This window comes from Biomphalaria glabrata, chromosome 4 (genome assembly GCF_947242115.1).
Source record: "Biomphalaria glabrata chromosome 4, xgBioGlab47.1, whole genome shotgun sequence".
Classification (NCBI taxonomy): Eukaryota; Metazoa; Mollusca; class Gastropoda; family Planorbidae; genus Biomphalaria; species Biomphalaria glabrata.
In genome coordinates this window covers 32,830,065-32,848,584 of record NC_074714.1, presented here as the reverse complement: position 1 = coordinate 32,848,584, position 18,520 = coordinate 32,830,065, and the positions used below count along the sequence as shown (strand labels likewise).

Sequence of the window (18,520 nt, the reverse complement as noted above, 5' to 3'; positions counted from 1 at the left end):
TTCTCTCTTGTTCTACTTTTGACAACCTCTTATATTCTACTGATTACATTCTCTCACATTTAACTGATTACATTAAATTTATTTCCCCAGTTTACTTTCTCTCATATTCCACTTTTGATTATTTGTCACATTCTATTGCTTACATTCTCTCACATTCTACTGATTACATTCTCTCACATTCTACTGATTACGTTCTCTCACATTCTACTGATTACATTCTCTCACATTCTACTGATTACGTTCTCTCACATTCTACTGATTACGTTCTCTCACATTCTACTGATTACGTTCTCTCACATTCTACTGATTACATTCTTTCACATTCTACTGATTACATTTTCTCACATTCTACTGATTACATTTTCTCACATTCTACTGATTACATTCTCTCACATTCTACTGATTACATTTTCTCACATTCTACAGATTACATTTTCTCACATTCTACTGATTAAATTTTCTCACATTCTACTGATTACATTTTCTCACATTCTACTGATTACATTCTCTCACATTCTACTGATAACATTTTCTCACATTCTACTGATTACGTTCTCTCACATTCTACTGATTACATTTTCTCACATTCTACTGATTACATTCTCTCACATTCTACTGATTACATTTTCTCACATTCTACTGATTACATTCTCTCACATTCTACTGATTACATTTTCTCACATTCTACTGATTACGTTCTCTCACATTCTACTGATTACATTCTCTCACATTCTACTGATTACGTTCTCTCACATTCTACTGATTACATTTTCTCACATTCTACTGATTACATTCTCTCACATTCTACTGATTACATTTTCTCACATTCTACTTATTACATTCTCTCACATTCTACTGATTAGGTTCTCTCACATTCTACTGATTACGTTCTCTGACATTCTACTGATTACGTTCTCTCACATTCTACTGATTACATTTTCTCACATTCTACTGATTACATTTTCTCACATTCTACTGATTACATTCTCTCACATTCTACTGATTACATTTTCTCACATTCTACTGATTACGTTCTCTCACATTCTACTGATTACATTCTCTCACATTCTACTGATTACGTTCTCTCACATTCTACTGATTACGTTCTCTCATATTCTACTGATTACGTTCTCTCACATTCTACTGATTACGTTCTCTCACATTCTACTGATTACGTTCTCTCACATTCTACTGATTACGTTCTCTCACATTCTACTGATTACGTTCTCTCACATTCTACTGATTACATTCTCTCATTCTACTGATTACGTTCTCTCACATTCTACTGATTACGTTCTCTCACATTCTACTGATTACATTTTCTCACATTCTACTGATTACGTTCTCTCACATTCTACTGATTACATTTTCTCACATTCTACTGATTACATTTTCTTATGAACCTTTTTGTCTGCAACCATGAGAGCTGGCACCTGTTTCCTATTTGTCTTCCATTTGACAGTCTGTCCTCAGTATGGCAAGAACTGATTGTCAGTGTCACCATTGCCGCGGCTGCTGTCTTCGCCCTGGTGGGTGGCTTTCTCAATGACAGATTAGGGAGGCGACCTGTCATCATGGGTGCATCCATTCTCTTCACCCTGGGATCTATCATGATGGCTGTGGCCAAGGATAAATTCTCCCTGTTGGCTGGGCGAGTTGTAGTTGGAGCAGGGATAGGTGAGTACTTCTGTGTGGGTGTGTGTGTGTGTGTTGGAGCAGGGATAGGTGAGTACTTCTGTGTGGGTGTGTGTGTGTGGGTGTGTTGGAGCAGGGATAGGTGAGTACTTCTGTGTGGGTGTGTGTGTGTGGGTGTGTTGGAGCAGGGATAGGTGAGTACTTCTGTGTGGGTGTGTGTGTGTGTGTGTGTTGGAGCAGGGATAGGTGAGTACTTCTGTGTGGGTGTGTGGGTGTGAGTGTTGGAGCAGGGATAGGTGAGTACTTCTGTGTGGGTGTGTGTGTGTGAGTGTTGGAGCAGGGATAGGTGAGTACTTCTGTGTGGGTGTGTGTGTGTGGGTGTGTTGGAGCAGGGATAGGTGAGTACTTCTGTGTGGGTGGGTGTGTGTTGGTGTTGGAGTATGGGTGAGTACATAAGTGTGTGGGTGTGAGTGTTGGAGCAGGGATAGGTGAGTACTTCTGTGTGTGTGTGTGTGAGTGTTGGAGCAGGGATAGGTGAGTACTTCTGTGTGTGTGTGTGTTGGAGCAGGGATAGGTGAGTACTTCTGTGTGGGTGTGTGTGTGTGTTGGAGCAGGGATAGGTGAGTACTTCTGTGTGGGTGTGTGTGGGTGTTGGAGCAGGGATAGGTGAGTACTTCTCTCTCTCTGTGTGTGTGTGTGTGAGTGTTGGAGCAGGGATAGGTGAGTACTTCTGTGTGTGTGTGTGTGAGAGTGTTGGAGCAGGGATAGGTGAGTACTTCTGTGTGTGTGTGTGTTGGAGCAGGGATAGGTGAGTACTTCTGTGTGGGTGTGCGGGTGTGAGTGTTGGAGCAGGGATAGGTGAGTACTTCTGTGTGGGTGGGTGTGTGTGAGTGTTGGAGCAGGGTTAGGTGAGTACGTCTGTGTGGGTGTGGGTGTGTGTGTGTTGGAGCAGGGATAGGTGAGTACTTCTGTGTGGGTGTGTGTGTGTTGGAGCAGGGATAGGTGAGTACTTCTGTGTGGGTGTGTGGGTGTGAGTGTTGGAGCAGGGATAGGTGAGTACTTCTGTGTGGGTGTGTGTGTGTGAGTGTTGGAGCAGGGATAGGTGAGTACTTCTCTGTGTGTGTGTGTGAGTGTTGGAGCAGGGCTAGGTGAGTACTTCTGTGTGTGTGTGTGAGTGTTGGAGCATGGATATGTGAGTACTTCTGTGTGTGTGTGTGTGTGTGAGTGTTGGAGCAGGGATATGTGAGTACTTCTGTGTGGGTGTGTGTGTTTTACTTGGAGTGTCTGTGTTGGTGTTGGAGTATGGGTGAGTACATAAGTGTGTGTGTGTGTGTGTTGGAGCAGGGATAGCGGACTAAGAATATCCACTACTCTGTGCGTAAGTCTGCGCGAAGTGACATTTGTTTTTCATTTAAAGCAAACAGATTAACATGTCATCAATAATAAAACTCTTGTAACTCTTCTGGAATAAGGATTTGAATTGAAATAGAGCTCCCTTGAAAGCAGAGCTGCGTGAACTGATGACTTAAGAACAGCATGGATACCTCCCAGATACCTAGCTCTCCCCAACAATTTCGCTGAATATCTATTGGAGTAGCCTACAGCGCACTGAGCACGCTTAAGAATGAAAGGTGCGCTTTACAAATGGATTTAAAAAAAATATTCGATCATGATTCAAATTGAGCTTACATTTCAATTCGATCACACAACTCACTTTATAATTGGTCATTTTAATTTTGTATTTTCACGGAACCTAATTCTCGACATTGTTGTAGTCCACTCAAAGTTTAGTTTGCAAAGCAATGAATATACAAATCTGATAATGAAGTATGACTGGTCTAGCTCCTATCTATCATAGTTACAGAGTTATAAACAGTTTAAGACACATTTATTTAAAACACAGTTTTTCAGACATTTTCTTGAGTCCAGTTTCATAGATCTAAACTAGTGTAACTCCTCTTCTATTGAACACAGAAAGATATTCGTTCTTTACAGATATATCCAATCATTGAAGAATCATGATAGAATCGTTATAACCTTGTGTTCTAATTTTCTACATTATTTTATTTTAAGATGACAATAAACTCTAATCCTCGCTTTAAAAAGCTGGCCACACACATGACATGGGTAAGATGGGTCTGCGGCAGATAGGCCTGCTTCTTCTCTCAGCTATGTGTTGGCTCGGCGGTCTTTCACGCTAGCCACTTGGTTTTCTGAGACTCCTACACTGACGTCTTCACGCCATGAGGAGCGATCGAGGGCTAATGTTTCACATCCGTGAATTTCAATATCACACTCTAATACACAAAAAACAATGGGGACGCGGATTTCTTGCATATGGACTACATGTCCGACCCAGCCCATTGGAATCGGGACATTTTTGAAGTGGCGTCAATACTGTTCATATATGACAACTGTAGAATTTTACCGTCTTATATGTTTTCAAACCAGTTCAAAGGATAACATTTCCTTAGGTGGAAGAAGCTTTTTGATGAGGCGGAAATATAAGTTCCAGGACTCTGATGTATATAAGATTGAAAGGCGGACTACAGCAATGTAGACTTTCAGTTTTGTAGAAATGAACGCTCTCTGTTGCCACACTTGTTCTTGAAGTCTGCCAAAAGCAGTACTGGCACGAGCAACACGGAAGTCAACCTCGTCATCTAGGTTGGCGTTTGCTGATATGGTGCTTCCCAAATAGACAAACTTTTTAGCATTCGCTAGTTTTTGGCGTCTAAAAGAATGTCTGGTTCTGTGACAGATTTATTTGGAGGAGGTTGGTGCAGCACTTCTGTATTTTTTAAATTTTTTTTTTTACATTTGCTGGCACAGTGGGGAGCATAGGGCGTCACCAGCACCAGAGTATAGTTTAGAGTGCCTGAACAAACATTGAACCGACAAGTGGAAATATTCTGACTCGGGTAACTTCTGACCGGGAGTAGTTTAAACACAGCCCCCCTCACCCCAAGCATATACACAATAACCTTCAGTGAGAATCTAATAATGAGAAATGTAATAATAAAAATAATAATATTAAACATATTATAGCAATGCAAATCCAGCCAACATTAGATGTTGATTCGACTTCTCGGGTTTGTTTTGCTTCTCTACTAATTGCCTCCCTTACTTTAACACCAGCATGTTGGCCAACTGAGAATAGCCTCCCTTACTTTAACACCAGCATGTTGGCCAACTGAGAATAGCCTCCCTTACTTTAACACCAGCATGTTGGCCAACTGAGAATAGCCCCCCTTACTGTAACACCAGCATGTTGGCCAACTGAGAATAGCCCTCCTTACTTTAACATCAGCATGTTGGCCAACTGAGAATAGCCTCCCTTACTTTAACACCAGCATGTTGGCCAACTGAGAATAGCCTCCCTTACTTTAACACCAGCATGTTGGCCAACTGAGAATAGCCCCCCTTACTGTAACACCAGCATGTTGGCCAACTGAGAATAGCCTCCCTTACTTTAACACCAGCATGTTGGCCAACTGAGAATAGCCCCCCTTACTTTAACACCAGCATGTTGGCCAACTGAGAATAGCCTCCCTTACTTTAACACCAGCATGTTGGCCAACTGAGAATAGCCTCCCTTACTTTAACACCAGCATGTTGGCCAACTGAGAATAGCCTCCCTTACTTTAACACCAGCATGTTGGCCAACTGAGAATAGCCTCCCTTACTTTAACACCAGCATGTTGGCCAACTGAGAATACATTTCTTTAAAAAAAATATCCTTATTCTGGCAACATGATGGAATAATAATAATGAAGAAATGAAAACTTAAAACAATGAAATCTAATTAAACCTAAAAACAACTCAAATTAAACTCATAAAACTATGATGTTTGCTGTAATGACGTCAGTAATTCCATTGTTCAATCTTTTATTTCGTCTGCTCTTTGGGGCGGACACAAAAATCGATGTCACTGTTTTGTTTAATACCATTTCATTGTTATTCTTTTTTTGATTCGTTTTGTTTCGTTTCGTAATTTAATATTTACATTATTCTATGATCAAAGAGAACTAACGTGTTCTATTTTGAGATCTGTGCAAGTCTTTCAAAGTCGTCTTGTAATGCTAGCAAATCAATCTACCTCCTCAATTTCATTTCTATTTGATGCTCTTAATTGTCGAAGTAACTGGAGTGTATATTTAATTGATAGGAGTCGTTATCAAGTGTAGGTAACAATCATTGTATACATGTTTGGCTTTTGAGTAGTTGATAGACAACCGATGAAGAAAATTGGTTGATTTACTTTGCAAAGACTTTAGAACATATTGTTACGAATCTCACTATCCAGGCTCTCTGCAAACTGCACCATACACCACCAACTTAAAGAACTTGACAACTCAGGGCTCCAAAATAACGTAACAATTTAATAGCTGAATAAATCTGAACCAATACTGTACAATTGGCAACACGTAACACAGGACTGTACAAATATCTCTCCGATAACACCGTACCGCCGTATCAACTCTTGCACTGGCCTCTCCGTCTCGTTCCGGGCTTGCACTGGGTTCAATAGTTTAGGACTGACTTCACACACTAGGCTCGTTGTGTCGGACTCGATCGCAGACCAAGATCAAGACGCCAGTCGTCTCAACTGTACTTGACAGTACTCCGCACTGAACCGTCGTAATGCTCCGTACAGAACCACACCGTTGAACTGTGCTGTAGTCGAACGTGTTCTGAACCCTGTCTCGAACCCTCTGTCGTGAACCGTCTTGACTGCGACACCTCCGCTCTTATATAAGGTCCCTACTGGCATTCTCGAATCGGACAGAACGCCGCTCTGTTCACGGCGTCGATCCTTCCCAAACCGTCGTGTTGACACTAGTCTCGGCTGACCGTCGAAACTCGTCACGGTTGACCGCTCGTCTAGCTGGCCCGGGGCGATTTGCATCGGCTGACTACACTCACACTACTACCCCAATCTGTGCCACCACCAGGTTTATAACAATATTATAGAGAGACTAAATCTTGCATCATTTTAATGGCAGATATTGAGTGATCCATTCGTCTTCTAAGATGTCTCGTTGATAGTGTGAGATCAACACAGTTGACGAAATCTGTTTATGCTGAATTCTCTGCGCTATTCTATTATCAATTCTCTTAGATCTATGGGTTTAGTAACCTAGTTGGTCAGAGGAATACACCATCTGAACGAAGCTACTGAATCCAGGACAGCGTCCTTTTTTGTTGTCATTTTCTGGACAAGAATCTGAAGGTGGGCAACTGAGTGACCAGCATGATAGCAGTTGTCACGATGATCAAAACTCACAAATAAGAGATGTTCCAAATCAAATTAAAACAGAGTTATCTGCTCTGCTCTTTGTTTACATTTTGAACATCTGCTTTACATTCAAAAGAACAACTTTAAAGCAAGAAAAAGAGGAGAAAGTGATATGAAGCAATGTGGGGACGATATAATGGAACCTAAACAAAATCTAAGTAAGGAAAAGAGAAAGATTGGGAGAGACTTTGAAATTGATATGTCCTTTTACATAGACACACCAAATAATACACACATACACTAGATATTAGCAAAACTTAAAAGAGCCAAGGACTTTTCATTAAAAGACTTTATTTCCTCACTATTTTCAACTTCTTTACGTGTAAAATCAAACAAGCCTTGTATAGATCTACATCAGAAACAGTTTTTTCTTGAAAGAAATTAAAAGAATATTTTACACGCTGACAAACAAAAATACCCTCACAAAATAATTTGTGTCGGGCAGGGGAGACTACTCATCTAACAAACTCGGTGGCTGATCTCTCTTCGTCTAAGTCTCTAAGAGGCTATTGAATTAACTCCCTTGCTGCGTCACGCGGACGATGCCTCGTTTCAGGTCGTACACGAGACTGTCTTCGGTAGCTCAATTCATCACATTTCAGGCATACTTGTCACACCCCCCCCCCCCCGCACTGTCTCGTTTGATCCTCATCGAGATTTCGTGAGAAGGCAGGAAAAACTGCATGACATCTCCACGATGACGTCATATTAACGCTTGGGTCAGGCGTGTGACATTGAGATACAAAACTGTCTGTGCATTTGACAGCGTGCTGCCCCCCCCACCTTTTCCCCGAAAAAAAAATCAAACTTCGAAATTGAGCCTGGTCGAACGTTTCCTTTGGTGGATCACGTGCAGGATGGATTAGACTTTTGTTGTTGTTGCTGACCCAATCAGTAGGCTTGTGAGTTAAACGTAGTATGTGCCCTATACGTAAGCCTAGTTTTGAGATCAAGGTCAAGCTCATTTGATCATCCTGACAGAAAAGTTTAACACTGTTCATAGTACCCAATTAGTGACATAACACTTTGTGTGTTTGTGTGCTTATAAAACTTTGTCTATATGTGTGTGTGTGAGTCAATGCAATAATTTGTTCAGCACACTAGACTGTGACTAGACTGCGACTAGACTGTGACTAGACTAGACTGTGACTAGACTGTGACTAGACTGCGACTAGACTGCGACTAGACTGCGACTAGACTAGACTGCGACTAGACTGTGACTAGACTAGACTGTGACTAGACTGTGACTAGACTAGACTGCGACTAGGCTGTGACTAGACTGCGACTAGACTGCGACTAGACTGTGACTAGACTGTGACTAGACTGTGACTAGACTGCGACTAGACTGCGACTAGACTGCGACTAGACTGTGACTAGACTGCGACTAGACTGTGACTAGACTGTGACTAGACTGCGACTAGACTGTGACTAGACTGTGACTAGACTAGACTGCGACTAGACTGTGACTAGACTAGACTGCGACTAGACTGTGACTAGACTGTGACTAGACTGCGACTAGACTGCGACTAGACTGTGACTAGACTGTGACTAGATTAGACTGCGACTGGACTGTGACTAGACTGTGACTAGACTGCGACTAGACTGTGACTAGACTGTGACTAGACTGCGACTAGACTGCGACTAGACTGTGACTAGACTGTGACTAGACTGTGACTAGACTGTGACTAGACTAGACTGCGACTAGACTGTGACTAGACTGCGACTAGACTGCGACTAGACTGCGACTAGACTGTGACTAGACTAGACTGCGACTAGACTGAGACTAGACTAGACTGCGACTAGACTGTGACTAGACTGTGACTAGACTGCGACTAGACTGCGACTAGACTGTGACTAGACTAGACTGCGACTAGACTGTGACTAGACTAGACTGCGACTAGACTGCGACTAGACTGTGACTAGACTAGACTGTGACTAGACTGCGACTAGACTGCGACTAGACTGTGACTAGACTGCAACTAGACTGCGACTAGACTGTGACTAGACTGCGACTAGACTGTGACTAGACTAGACTGTGACTAGACTGTGACTAGACTGCGACTAGACTGTGACTAGACTAGACTGTGACTAGACTGTGACTAGACTGCGACTAGACTGCGACTAGACTGTGACTAGACTGCGACTAGACTGCGACTAGACTGTGACTAGACTGCGACTAGACTGCGACTAGACTGCGACTAGACTGTGACTAGACTGTGACTAGACTGCGACTAGACTGTGACTAGACTAGACTGTGACTAGACTGCGACTAGACTGCGACTAGACTGTAACTAGACTGCGACTAGACTGTGACTAGACTAGACTGTGACTAGACTGCGACTAGACTGCGACTAGACTGCGACTAGACTGTGACTAGACTGCGACTAGACTGTGACTAGACTAGACTGTGACTAGACTGCGACTAGACTTGGACTAGACTGCGACTAGACTGTGACTAGACTGCGACTAGACTGCGACTAGACTGTGACTAGACTGTGACTAGACTGCGACTAGACTGTGACTAGACTAGACTGTGACTAGACTGCGACTAGACTTGGACTAGACTGCGACTAGACTGTGACTAGACTGCGACTAGACTGCGACTAGACTGTGACTAGACTGTGACTAGACTGTGACTAGACTGCGACTAGACTGCGACTAGACTGTGACTAGACTGCGACTAGACTGCGACTAGACTGCGACTAGACTGTGACTAGACTAGACTGTGACTAGACTGCGACTAGACTGTGACTAGACTGTGACTAGACTGTGACTAGACTAGACTGTGACTAGAATGTGACTAGACTAGACTGTGACTAGTGACCGATGCAAGCTTGTAGGACATTTCAAGGAAAGACAACTACGTCAGCAGAACATTTATTTCTTCTCATTTCAACAAATGATGCAAGAGCCGTGTACACATTGTCAGCTCAAGACTAAGACTAAGACTAAGACTAAGACTGCTTTATTGATCCTTACGGAAATTTGTTGTGATTACAAGGACTCGTTTCTCATATAAAGACAACACAACAGAAACATACATATAAATACAACAGACAACATGAAGAGTTCATTCAGCGACTAAACACAGGTATCTTGGTGCATTTCATGTTCCCTGATCAATGAGTGGCGGTGATAGAGTCTGACCGAGTGAGGTACGAACGAGTTTTTGTACCGCTCCGTTCTTGTTTTGATTGACAGCAGTCGCCCACTTCGCGACGACCTGGCGTAGTTCTGATGGAGCGGGTGGCCGTTGTCTTCCAAGATTTTTTCGATTTTTCTTAGGAATGTACGGTTTAAATTGTTCACTTTTGAGTGTGTGTTGGGAATTATTATTAGTGTGTAGTAGACATTTTGACTGGGTGTTGGACACCGTTAGTGAGTATTAGACATTTTGACTGGGTGTTGGACACAGTTAGTGTGTATTAGACATTTTGACTGGGTGTTGGACACAGTTAGTGTGTATTAGACATTTTGACTGGGTGTTGGACACAGTTAGTGTGTATTAGACATTTTGACTGGGTGTTGGACACCGTTAGTGAGTATTAGACATTTTGACTGGGTGTTGGACACCGTTAGTGAGTATTAGACATTTTGACCTTGGAAATACCTAGATACTTTCGTTTGTGCACGGAGGATTCATTGCATCTGGAACTCAACCGTTGATTTACGTCAGTGTCTTTTTTTTTTACTCTATTCATCTTGCCATTTCATGGGCTTTAGGGTGGGTGAACGCGGGTCTCGAAAACGACTCTAACGATGTTCTCAGAGATTTGACAGTTGTTGTCTATGCTGTATATCTCGCTATTTGGACACACTGAGAGAATTATAGTTTGGCCTTTAGACTTTTTCAAACTATAAACAAACATTAATTTAAATTTGGCCAGAGGACTAGAACATTTCATCTTGAACAGACTACGTCTTCGGTTATTTCCGCACGTTTTAGGGTATTTCCGCACGTCTTCGGGTATTTCCACACGTCTTCGGGTATTTCCGCACGTCTTCGGGTATAATTTCGCACATCTTCGGTTATTTCCGCACGTCTTAGGGTATTTCCGCACGTCTTCAGGTATTTCCGCACGTCTTCGGGTATTTCAGCATGTAGGTTTTAAGAGATTCATTAATTAATAGACTTTACGCACAGAGATCTCGACGTTTAGGTCTATCGTTAGAATTCTCTAGACAATGACTCTAAATAGACATACGTTTAACTCTTTTTGTGGGGAGGGGAAATTAAGGCAAAATAAAAAAAAAGTTCTTTTTTTTTTAAATCTATCCTCCATGCATTGGATACCGAGTCACAGAGGTGTGGCTAGCAACACTATTTCAGACTCCTTGGCCACCAGGGAGGGCAAACACCACCCACCGAACAGTTTCCATCATGCTCTGGTTATAATTGAAAAAGCAGAAATGGAAAATTGGTTTGAGAGCTGGGACAAATCCCAAAAAGCCCGTGGAGTCTGGGAGCGCACTTCCCCGTGGTGGAGGCCTGAGCAAGCTATTAGAGCACAGTGCAGGACAGGCCACTCTCCTGTTCCTGTTGGCTCATATTTCTCACGGCTATGTCCAAATTTCGTTTCACGGTGCCCCCGCTGCGAAGAAGAAGAGGAAACCGTGCCTCATATTCTTTTTGACTGCCCCAGACTTGCTGATCTCCGTATCGACAGGTCTGAGAAACCAAAAATTCTCGACCTGTATGATGACATGTATGCACTACGCAATACAGCAGGGTTACTGTCAAATGCTTTTGCAAGAGAGGATTTAAGCCTTTCAAGCCCTCACTCAAATGGAGTTTGATTATGAGGATGATCCTTCATGAGTTAATAAGGGCTAAACAAATCTCTCTTACAAAACAGTTATCAGCTTTATTAAGGAGGAATAGTGTTTTGTTGTTCTATTGTACATGTTCGAAGAGACTCTCAAGGTGTTTCATTCAAATAGGAACCAATGACTCGTGCCATTTCGTAATATTTCTTGAGAGCTCAAAGATAGTAGTCATGTGACTTGGTGAGAGCTCAAAGATAGTAGTCATGTGACTTGGTGAGAGCTCAAAGATAGTAGTCATGTGACTTGGTGAGAGCTCAAAGATAGTAGTCATGTGACTTGGTGAGAGCTCAAAGATAGTAGTCATGTGACTTGGTGAGAGCTCAAAGATAGTAGTCATGTGACTTGGTGAGAGCTCAAAGATAGTAGTCATGTGACTTGGTGAGAGCTCAAAGATAGTAGTCATGTGACTTGGTGAGAGCTCAAAGATAGTAGTCATGTGACTTGGTGAGAGCTCAAAGATAGTAGTCATGTGACTTGGTGAGAGCTCAAAGATAGTAGTCATGTGACTTGGTGAGAGCTCAAAGATAGTAGTCATGTGACTTGGTGAGAGCTCAAAGATAGTAGTCATGTGACTTGGTGAGAGCTCAAAGATAGTAGTCATGTGACTTGGTGAGAGGTCAAAGATAGTAGTCATGTGACTTGGTGAGTGTGTAGGACGTTAGATGTTCAAATAGCTGGCCACTAGACTTCCTGCTATGAGCAGTCCTGGGGTTGCACCACCAAAGAACTATTTTAGTCAACCTCCTTCTGTCACTGACATGTCGTCAATAATTGATTGAGTCTGTTACATCACACTCGTCTGAATGTGGGGGCGAAGAAGGCGGGAAGTCAAAAGTTCACTGCGATTCCTTGTGACGCGGAAATGACATCAGAGTGCTCTGATTACAATGAAACATCTTTTTAATGCATTCAATTGAATCGTAATTTCCAGTTAGTGACGAAAGTTGTACTAAAACCTTGTAGGAGACTTCTGCTAGTCAGTTGAATTGACTTAATTGCTTCCTACAAACCTGTACACCAATTCACATTCCTACAAACATGTACACCAATTCACATTCCTACAAACATGTACACCAATTCACATTCCTACAAACATGTACACCAATTCACATTCCTACAAACCTGTACACCAATTCACATTCCTACAAACCTGTACACCAATTCACATTTCTACAAACCTGTACACCAATTCACATTCCTACAAACCTGTACACCAATTCACATTCCTACAAACATGTACACCAATTCACATTCCTACAAACCTGTACACCAATTCACATTCCTACAAACATGTACACCAATTCACATTCCTACAAACCTGTACACCAATTCACATTCCTACAAACATGTACACCAATTCACATTCCTACAAACATGTACACCAATTCACATTCCTACAAACATGTACACCAATTCACATTCCTACAAACACGTACACCAATTCACATTCCTACAAACATGTACACCAATTCACATTCCTACAAACCTGTACACCAATTCACATTCCTACAAACATGTACACCAATTCACATTCGCGAATCAACTCGACTATTTATAGTCATTAAAAGAATGTGTACGACAAAATAAGAATCATAGTCGACTTCATTTTATGCACAAAAAAAGCACACACTATTTGTTTACACCACGGAACTTGTATGATTTCTAAAAAGTAAATCAGCAGCATAACACGTGCGGAGTTTTTAGTTTTTGAAACTAGTTTGAATATGTGTGCATTTATTATATAAATCTAATTTACAAAAAAACTACGCTAACAAAAAAACTAACTAAATGTAGCACTTAGACCTCATTCTAACATGATAAGAGGCGAAGTTCAATAGCGCTTTGAATAGTTCAGATCTAACAGTAGTAGACAGACATGTTGACAGTAGGGCAAACTAACACACACACAAACACACACACACACAAACAAACACAAACTAACAGCACTTAAAAACACATACACACAAACAAACAAGTTTGGCTTTTCTTTATTGTGCTTTGGATAAAATAACTTGTTTTTCTATTGGTCAATATAGAAATCAGGGAAGAATTTCGATTGGTCTATATGAAAGAAGAAAAAAAAAAGCCAAACCCACGTGTATGTCTTTATATATTGCTGAATGTTTGTGTACAAGAACGTAGTAATGACTTGGTAGTATCTTTGTTATAATGCTGTGTGTTTGTATTTGTGTGGGATACAGTCTGTACATGACTTGTAAAGAACGCTTTATTTCAAAGAAATATCTTGAATTATTTGTGCATAAGTCATTACATCTAGTTCAACATTTTGACAGGACTAAGGTGTTTTAAGTCTTGTAGATCATACATCAAAGGACAACAATTTCACTGCCTTTTCTATCAGCCTGGCTAATCCTAAAACTTAAATCTATTTAAAGACCCTAAGATGGAAAGAAAGAAGGAAGGCCAGAAATAAAGAGTGGACATGCTACAGGGAGGTAATCACAGGGAGAAATCTGCTTCGAGAATTATTTGCGCACAGAATTGAGTTCCTCAAGCTTATAGGATTAACTTGTTCCTGGAATCAATGGGAGACCTTCCTGGCGGAAAGATCCAATAGAAACTGGCAATTCTTCTTCAATGGAACTCATCACGTTACAAAGAAAATTTAAACAAAAATGAAATAGAAAAAAGAAAAAAGTGGAGAATAAGATGATAAAGAATAAGAGAGATGAGATTTGTGACGTTCAAGGTCCATTGTGTTTAAACAAATAACAATACATCGTTTGTAATGTAAGGACACAGAATATTCAAAACCATAGACATTTTAGTACCTTTACTACTTATGTCTAGTTTTTGTAGTGCTCGCTATTTACGAGAAAATTGAAGAGTGTTTATCTTCAGGCCTATACAATGAACACATTCTCTGATATAATGGAAGAGAGGGTGAGAGTGATATTAAATATATCAAACAAGAGACCCAGAGTGAGCATATAGACAAGCCAGGGGAAGGACAAGGTCGTAATAAATGTAATCTGGTTCCGCTGATCTGAACGTTTAGGTGAAAGTCACCAGAACCGTTCAATTGGAAGATGTTTAGACACCGGCCATAGATTTGATATCTCTTTTGAAAAAAAAAAAATATACAATGGCAAAAATATCGGAAGTTGGAAGTTATGTAGTATTTTGTTTAGATTTGAAAAGGTGACGAGGACATTACCTGAAGCAAACATTTTTTTTTACAATTACGATTTATATCATATTAAAATGAGCAAATTAATAATCTTCATATTGTCTTCCAATTAATATACTTATGTTTCTGACTCAGATCAAATGAGAAAAAAAAGATACATTACTTTGCAAATGTTTTTTTATTTGTAGATTTTTTTGTCTATTTGATTTTTTAGAATCACATTTCTGGTGAATTTTTTTTCCGACATGGTCAGTCCCTCAAGTTGTGTGTTGATAGTCCTAGTTGTTTCTAAGGCATTGTTGTGTGTTGATAGTCCTAGTTGTTTGTAAGACATTGTTGTGTGTTGATAGTCCTAGTTCTGTGTAAGACATTGTTGTGTGTTGATAGTCCTAGTTGTTTGTAAGACATTGTTGTGTGTTGATAGTCCTAGTTGTTTGTAAGACATTGTTGTGTGTTGATAGTCCTAGTTCTGTGTAAGACATTGTTGTGTGTTGATAGTCCTAGTTGTTTGTAAGACATTGTTGTGTGTTGATAGTCCTAGTTCTGTGTAAGACATTGTTGTGTGTTGATAGTCCTAGTTGTTTGTAAGACATTGTGTGTGTTGATAGTCCTAGTTCTGTGTAAGACATTGTTGTGTGTTGATAGTCCTAGTTGTTTGTAAGACATTGTTGTGTGTTGATAGTCCTAGTTGTTTGTAAGACATTGTTGTGTGTTGATAGTCCTAGTTCTGTGTAAGACATTGTTGTGTGTTGATAGTCCTAGTTGTTTGTAAGACATTGTTGTGTGTTGATAATCCTAGTTCTGTGTAAGACATTGTGTGTGTTGATAGTCCTAGTTCTGTGTAAGACATTGTTGTGTGTTGATAGTCCTAGTTCTGTGTAAGACATTGTTGTGTGTTGATAGTCCTAGTTCTGTGTAAGACATTGTTGTGTGTTGATAGTCCTAGTTCTGTGTAAGACATTGTTGTGTGTTGATAGTCCTAGTTCTGTGTAAGACATTGTTGTGTGTTGATAGTCCTAGTTCTGTGTAAGACATTGTTGTGTGTTGATAGTCCTAGTTCTGTGTAAGACATTGTTGTGTGTTGATAGTCCTAGTTCTGTGTAAGACATTGTTGTGTTTTGATAGTCCTAGTTCGATGTAAGACATTTATCAATTTAAAAATGTGTAGACCAAACATGAATGAACCTGAGTTCTCGTAAGTTCTCGTAAGTTTTCGAAAGTGTTCATCTTATCCCATCAATGACTTTCTTTAACAATAACAATGCACGCAATAACAAATATTAAAAAGAAAAGTTTATTGTTTCGTATTTTATACACATTGTTTTTTTTTAATTGTCTCTAAAGAATTGAAAGAATTTTAGTTTTAAATTCGGGTATTTTAACTTCTACTGTCTATTTTACTTCAGGACTTTAACTTTTGATGTTTTCCTGAAATATTTTTGAAGAAGTTTTCACTTCAGGACTTTTATCTTTTCATGTCTTTTACTTATAAAAAAAACTGTTGAGTTATTTTGGAACTTTGATAGTGGTAGTCACACAGCTTTGAAGTTTGACATTTTCAGCTACGCTTTCATTGACTTAACGCTCTCAGATTTGATAAACTTTCAACAAGTTTTAGTTACCATTAAAAAAGGATTGAGAGAGATACATTTCTTTAAAATGTAAATACGTGTATTTCAACAATTATTTTTGAAGATAATTTGAATTTTCAGTTACCTTCTTAGAAAAAGCCGGATGTGAATGTGTCAGACGTCAAAGCCAAAATGGCGAGCAAAAATCTCGCCGTGCCGTCAAGAAGAACAAACAATTGTTTTGTCTATTTCTAGCAGCGAATGTTCTAAACATTTGTTGTTTTTAATTCGTATTTGTCAAAACTTGACTTGGATGGAACATAGTGCATTACAAGTTAAATCAACGGGAACGTGACCTTTTTTTCCCTTTATTTTTGTCAAATGTACAAATAAATCGTCGTTTTTTTTTTTTTTTCTTTTAGAAACAAGTTTATCCGAAATAGAAATGTCATAGTGTAACTCACCAGCTATATTTAGCAAGACACATTGTGGAAGACATTCGAAGTCTTGGTTGACATTTAATGTTATGTTTTTCCAACGGGCTAAGTTACTGCAAGTAAACATTATATATGAGCCAGTCGCAAATAGCCAAATTTTGATGTCAAACAATTTACGAAAGCTACACACCAAATACCGGAACTTAAAAAAAAAAAACATATTCGGGTCTACGTACAGTAATAGCTCTATCCGGCAGTGAGTTTATCGGAAAAAGCCGGGTATTTGATACAAGCTAGTTCTAAAAAGTATACAGATCTTGAGTAAAAGACTTGTCAAAGAAAGTACTGTAAATGTGTAGTTCTACCTGTCTTGTTTAAGGACTTTTCTTTTTATAGTTTGTATTGGGTTTGATCCCAACTCTTCGTAGTTTTTGTGCAGAATTTGTTTCTCTCTATCCTATACACTTAGAATCACAGCCTAATAATGACAGTTTAAGTTGTTTCTCTCTATCCTATACACTTAGAATCACAGCCTAATAATGACAGTTTAAGTTGTTTCTCTCTATCCTATACACTTAGAATCACAGCCTAATAATGACAGTTTAAGTTGTTTCTCTCTATCCTATACACTTAGAATCACAGCCTAATAATGACAGTTTAAGTTGTTTCTCTCTATCCTATACACTTAGAATCACAGCCTAATAATGACAGTTTAAGTTGTTTCTCTCTATCATATACACTTAGAATCACAGCCTAATAATGACAGTTTAAGTTGTTTCTCTCTATCATATACACTTAGATTCACAGCCTAATAATGACAGTTTAAGTTGTTTCTCTCTATCCTATACACTTAGAATCACAGCCTAATAATGACAGTTTAAGTTGTTTCTCTCTATCATCTACACTTAGAATCACAGCCTAATAATGACAGTTTAAGTTGTTTCTCTCTATCCTATACACTTAGAATCACAGCCTAATAATGACAGTTTAAGTTGTTTCTCTCTATCATCTACACTTAGAATCACAGCCTAATAATGACAGTTTAAGTTGTTTCTCTCTATCCTATACACTTAGAATCACAGCCTAATAATGACAGTTTAAGTTGTTTCTCTCTATCCTATACACTTAGAATCACAGCCTAATAATGACAGTTTAAGTTGTTTCTCTCTATCCTATACACTTAGAATCACAGCCTAATAATGACAGTTTAAGTTGTTTCTCTCTATCCTATACACTTAGAATCACAGCCTAATAATGACAGTTTAAGTTGTTTCTCTCTATCCTATACACTTAGAATCACAGCCTAATAATGACAGTTTAAGTTGTTTCTCTCTATCATATACACTTAGAATCACAGCCTAATAATGACAGTTTAAGTTGTTTCTCTCTATCATATACACTTAGATTCACAGCCTAATAATGACAGTTTAAGTTGTTTCTCTCTATCCTATACACTTAGAATCACAGCCTAATAATGACAGTTTAAGTTGTTTCTCTCTATCATCTACACTTAGAATCACAGCCTAATAATGACAGTTTAAGTTGTTTCTCTCTATCCTATACACTTAGAATCACAGCCTAATAATGACAGTTTAAGTTG

General features: G+C 39.6%; 1 protein-coding gene across 1 annotated transcript in view; it reads left to right on the top strand.

The window, feature by feature from the left end:
• Window positions 1-18,520, top strand: part of LOC106054075 (proton myo-inositol cotransporter-like) — a 144,582-nt gene that overhangs the window by 63,119 nt on the left and 62,943 nt on the right. Inside the window, exon 3 of the mRNA XM_056025222.1 lies at window positions 1,463-1,677. Coding sequence (XP_055881197.1) covers window positions 1,463-1,677 — 215 coding nt within the window. The remainder of the gene's footprint in view (window positions 1-1,462; window positions 1,678-18,520) is intronic.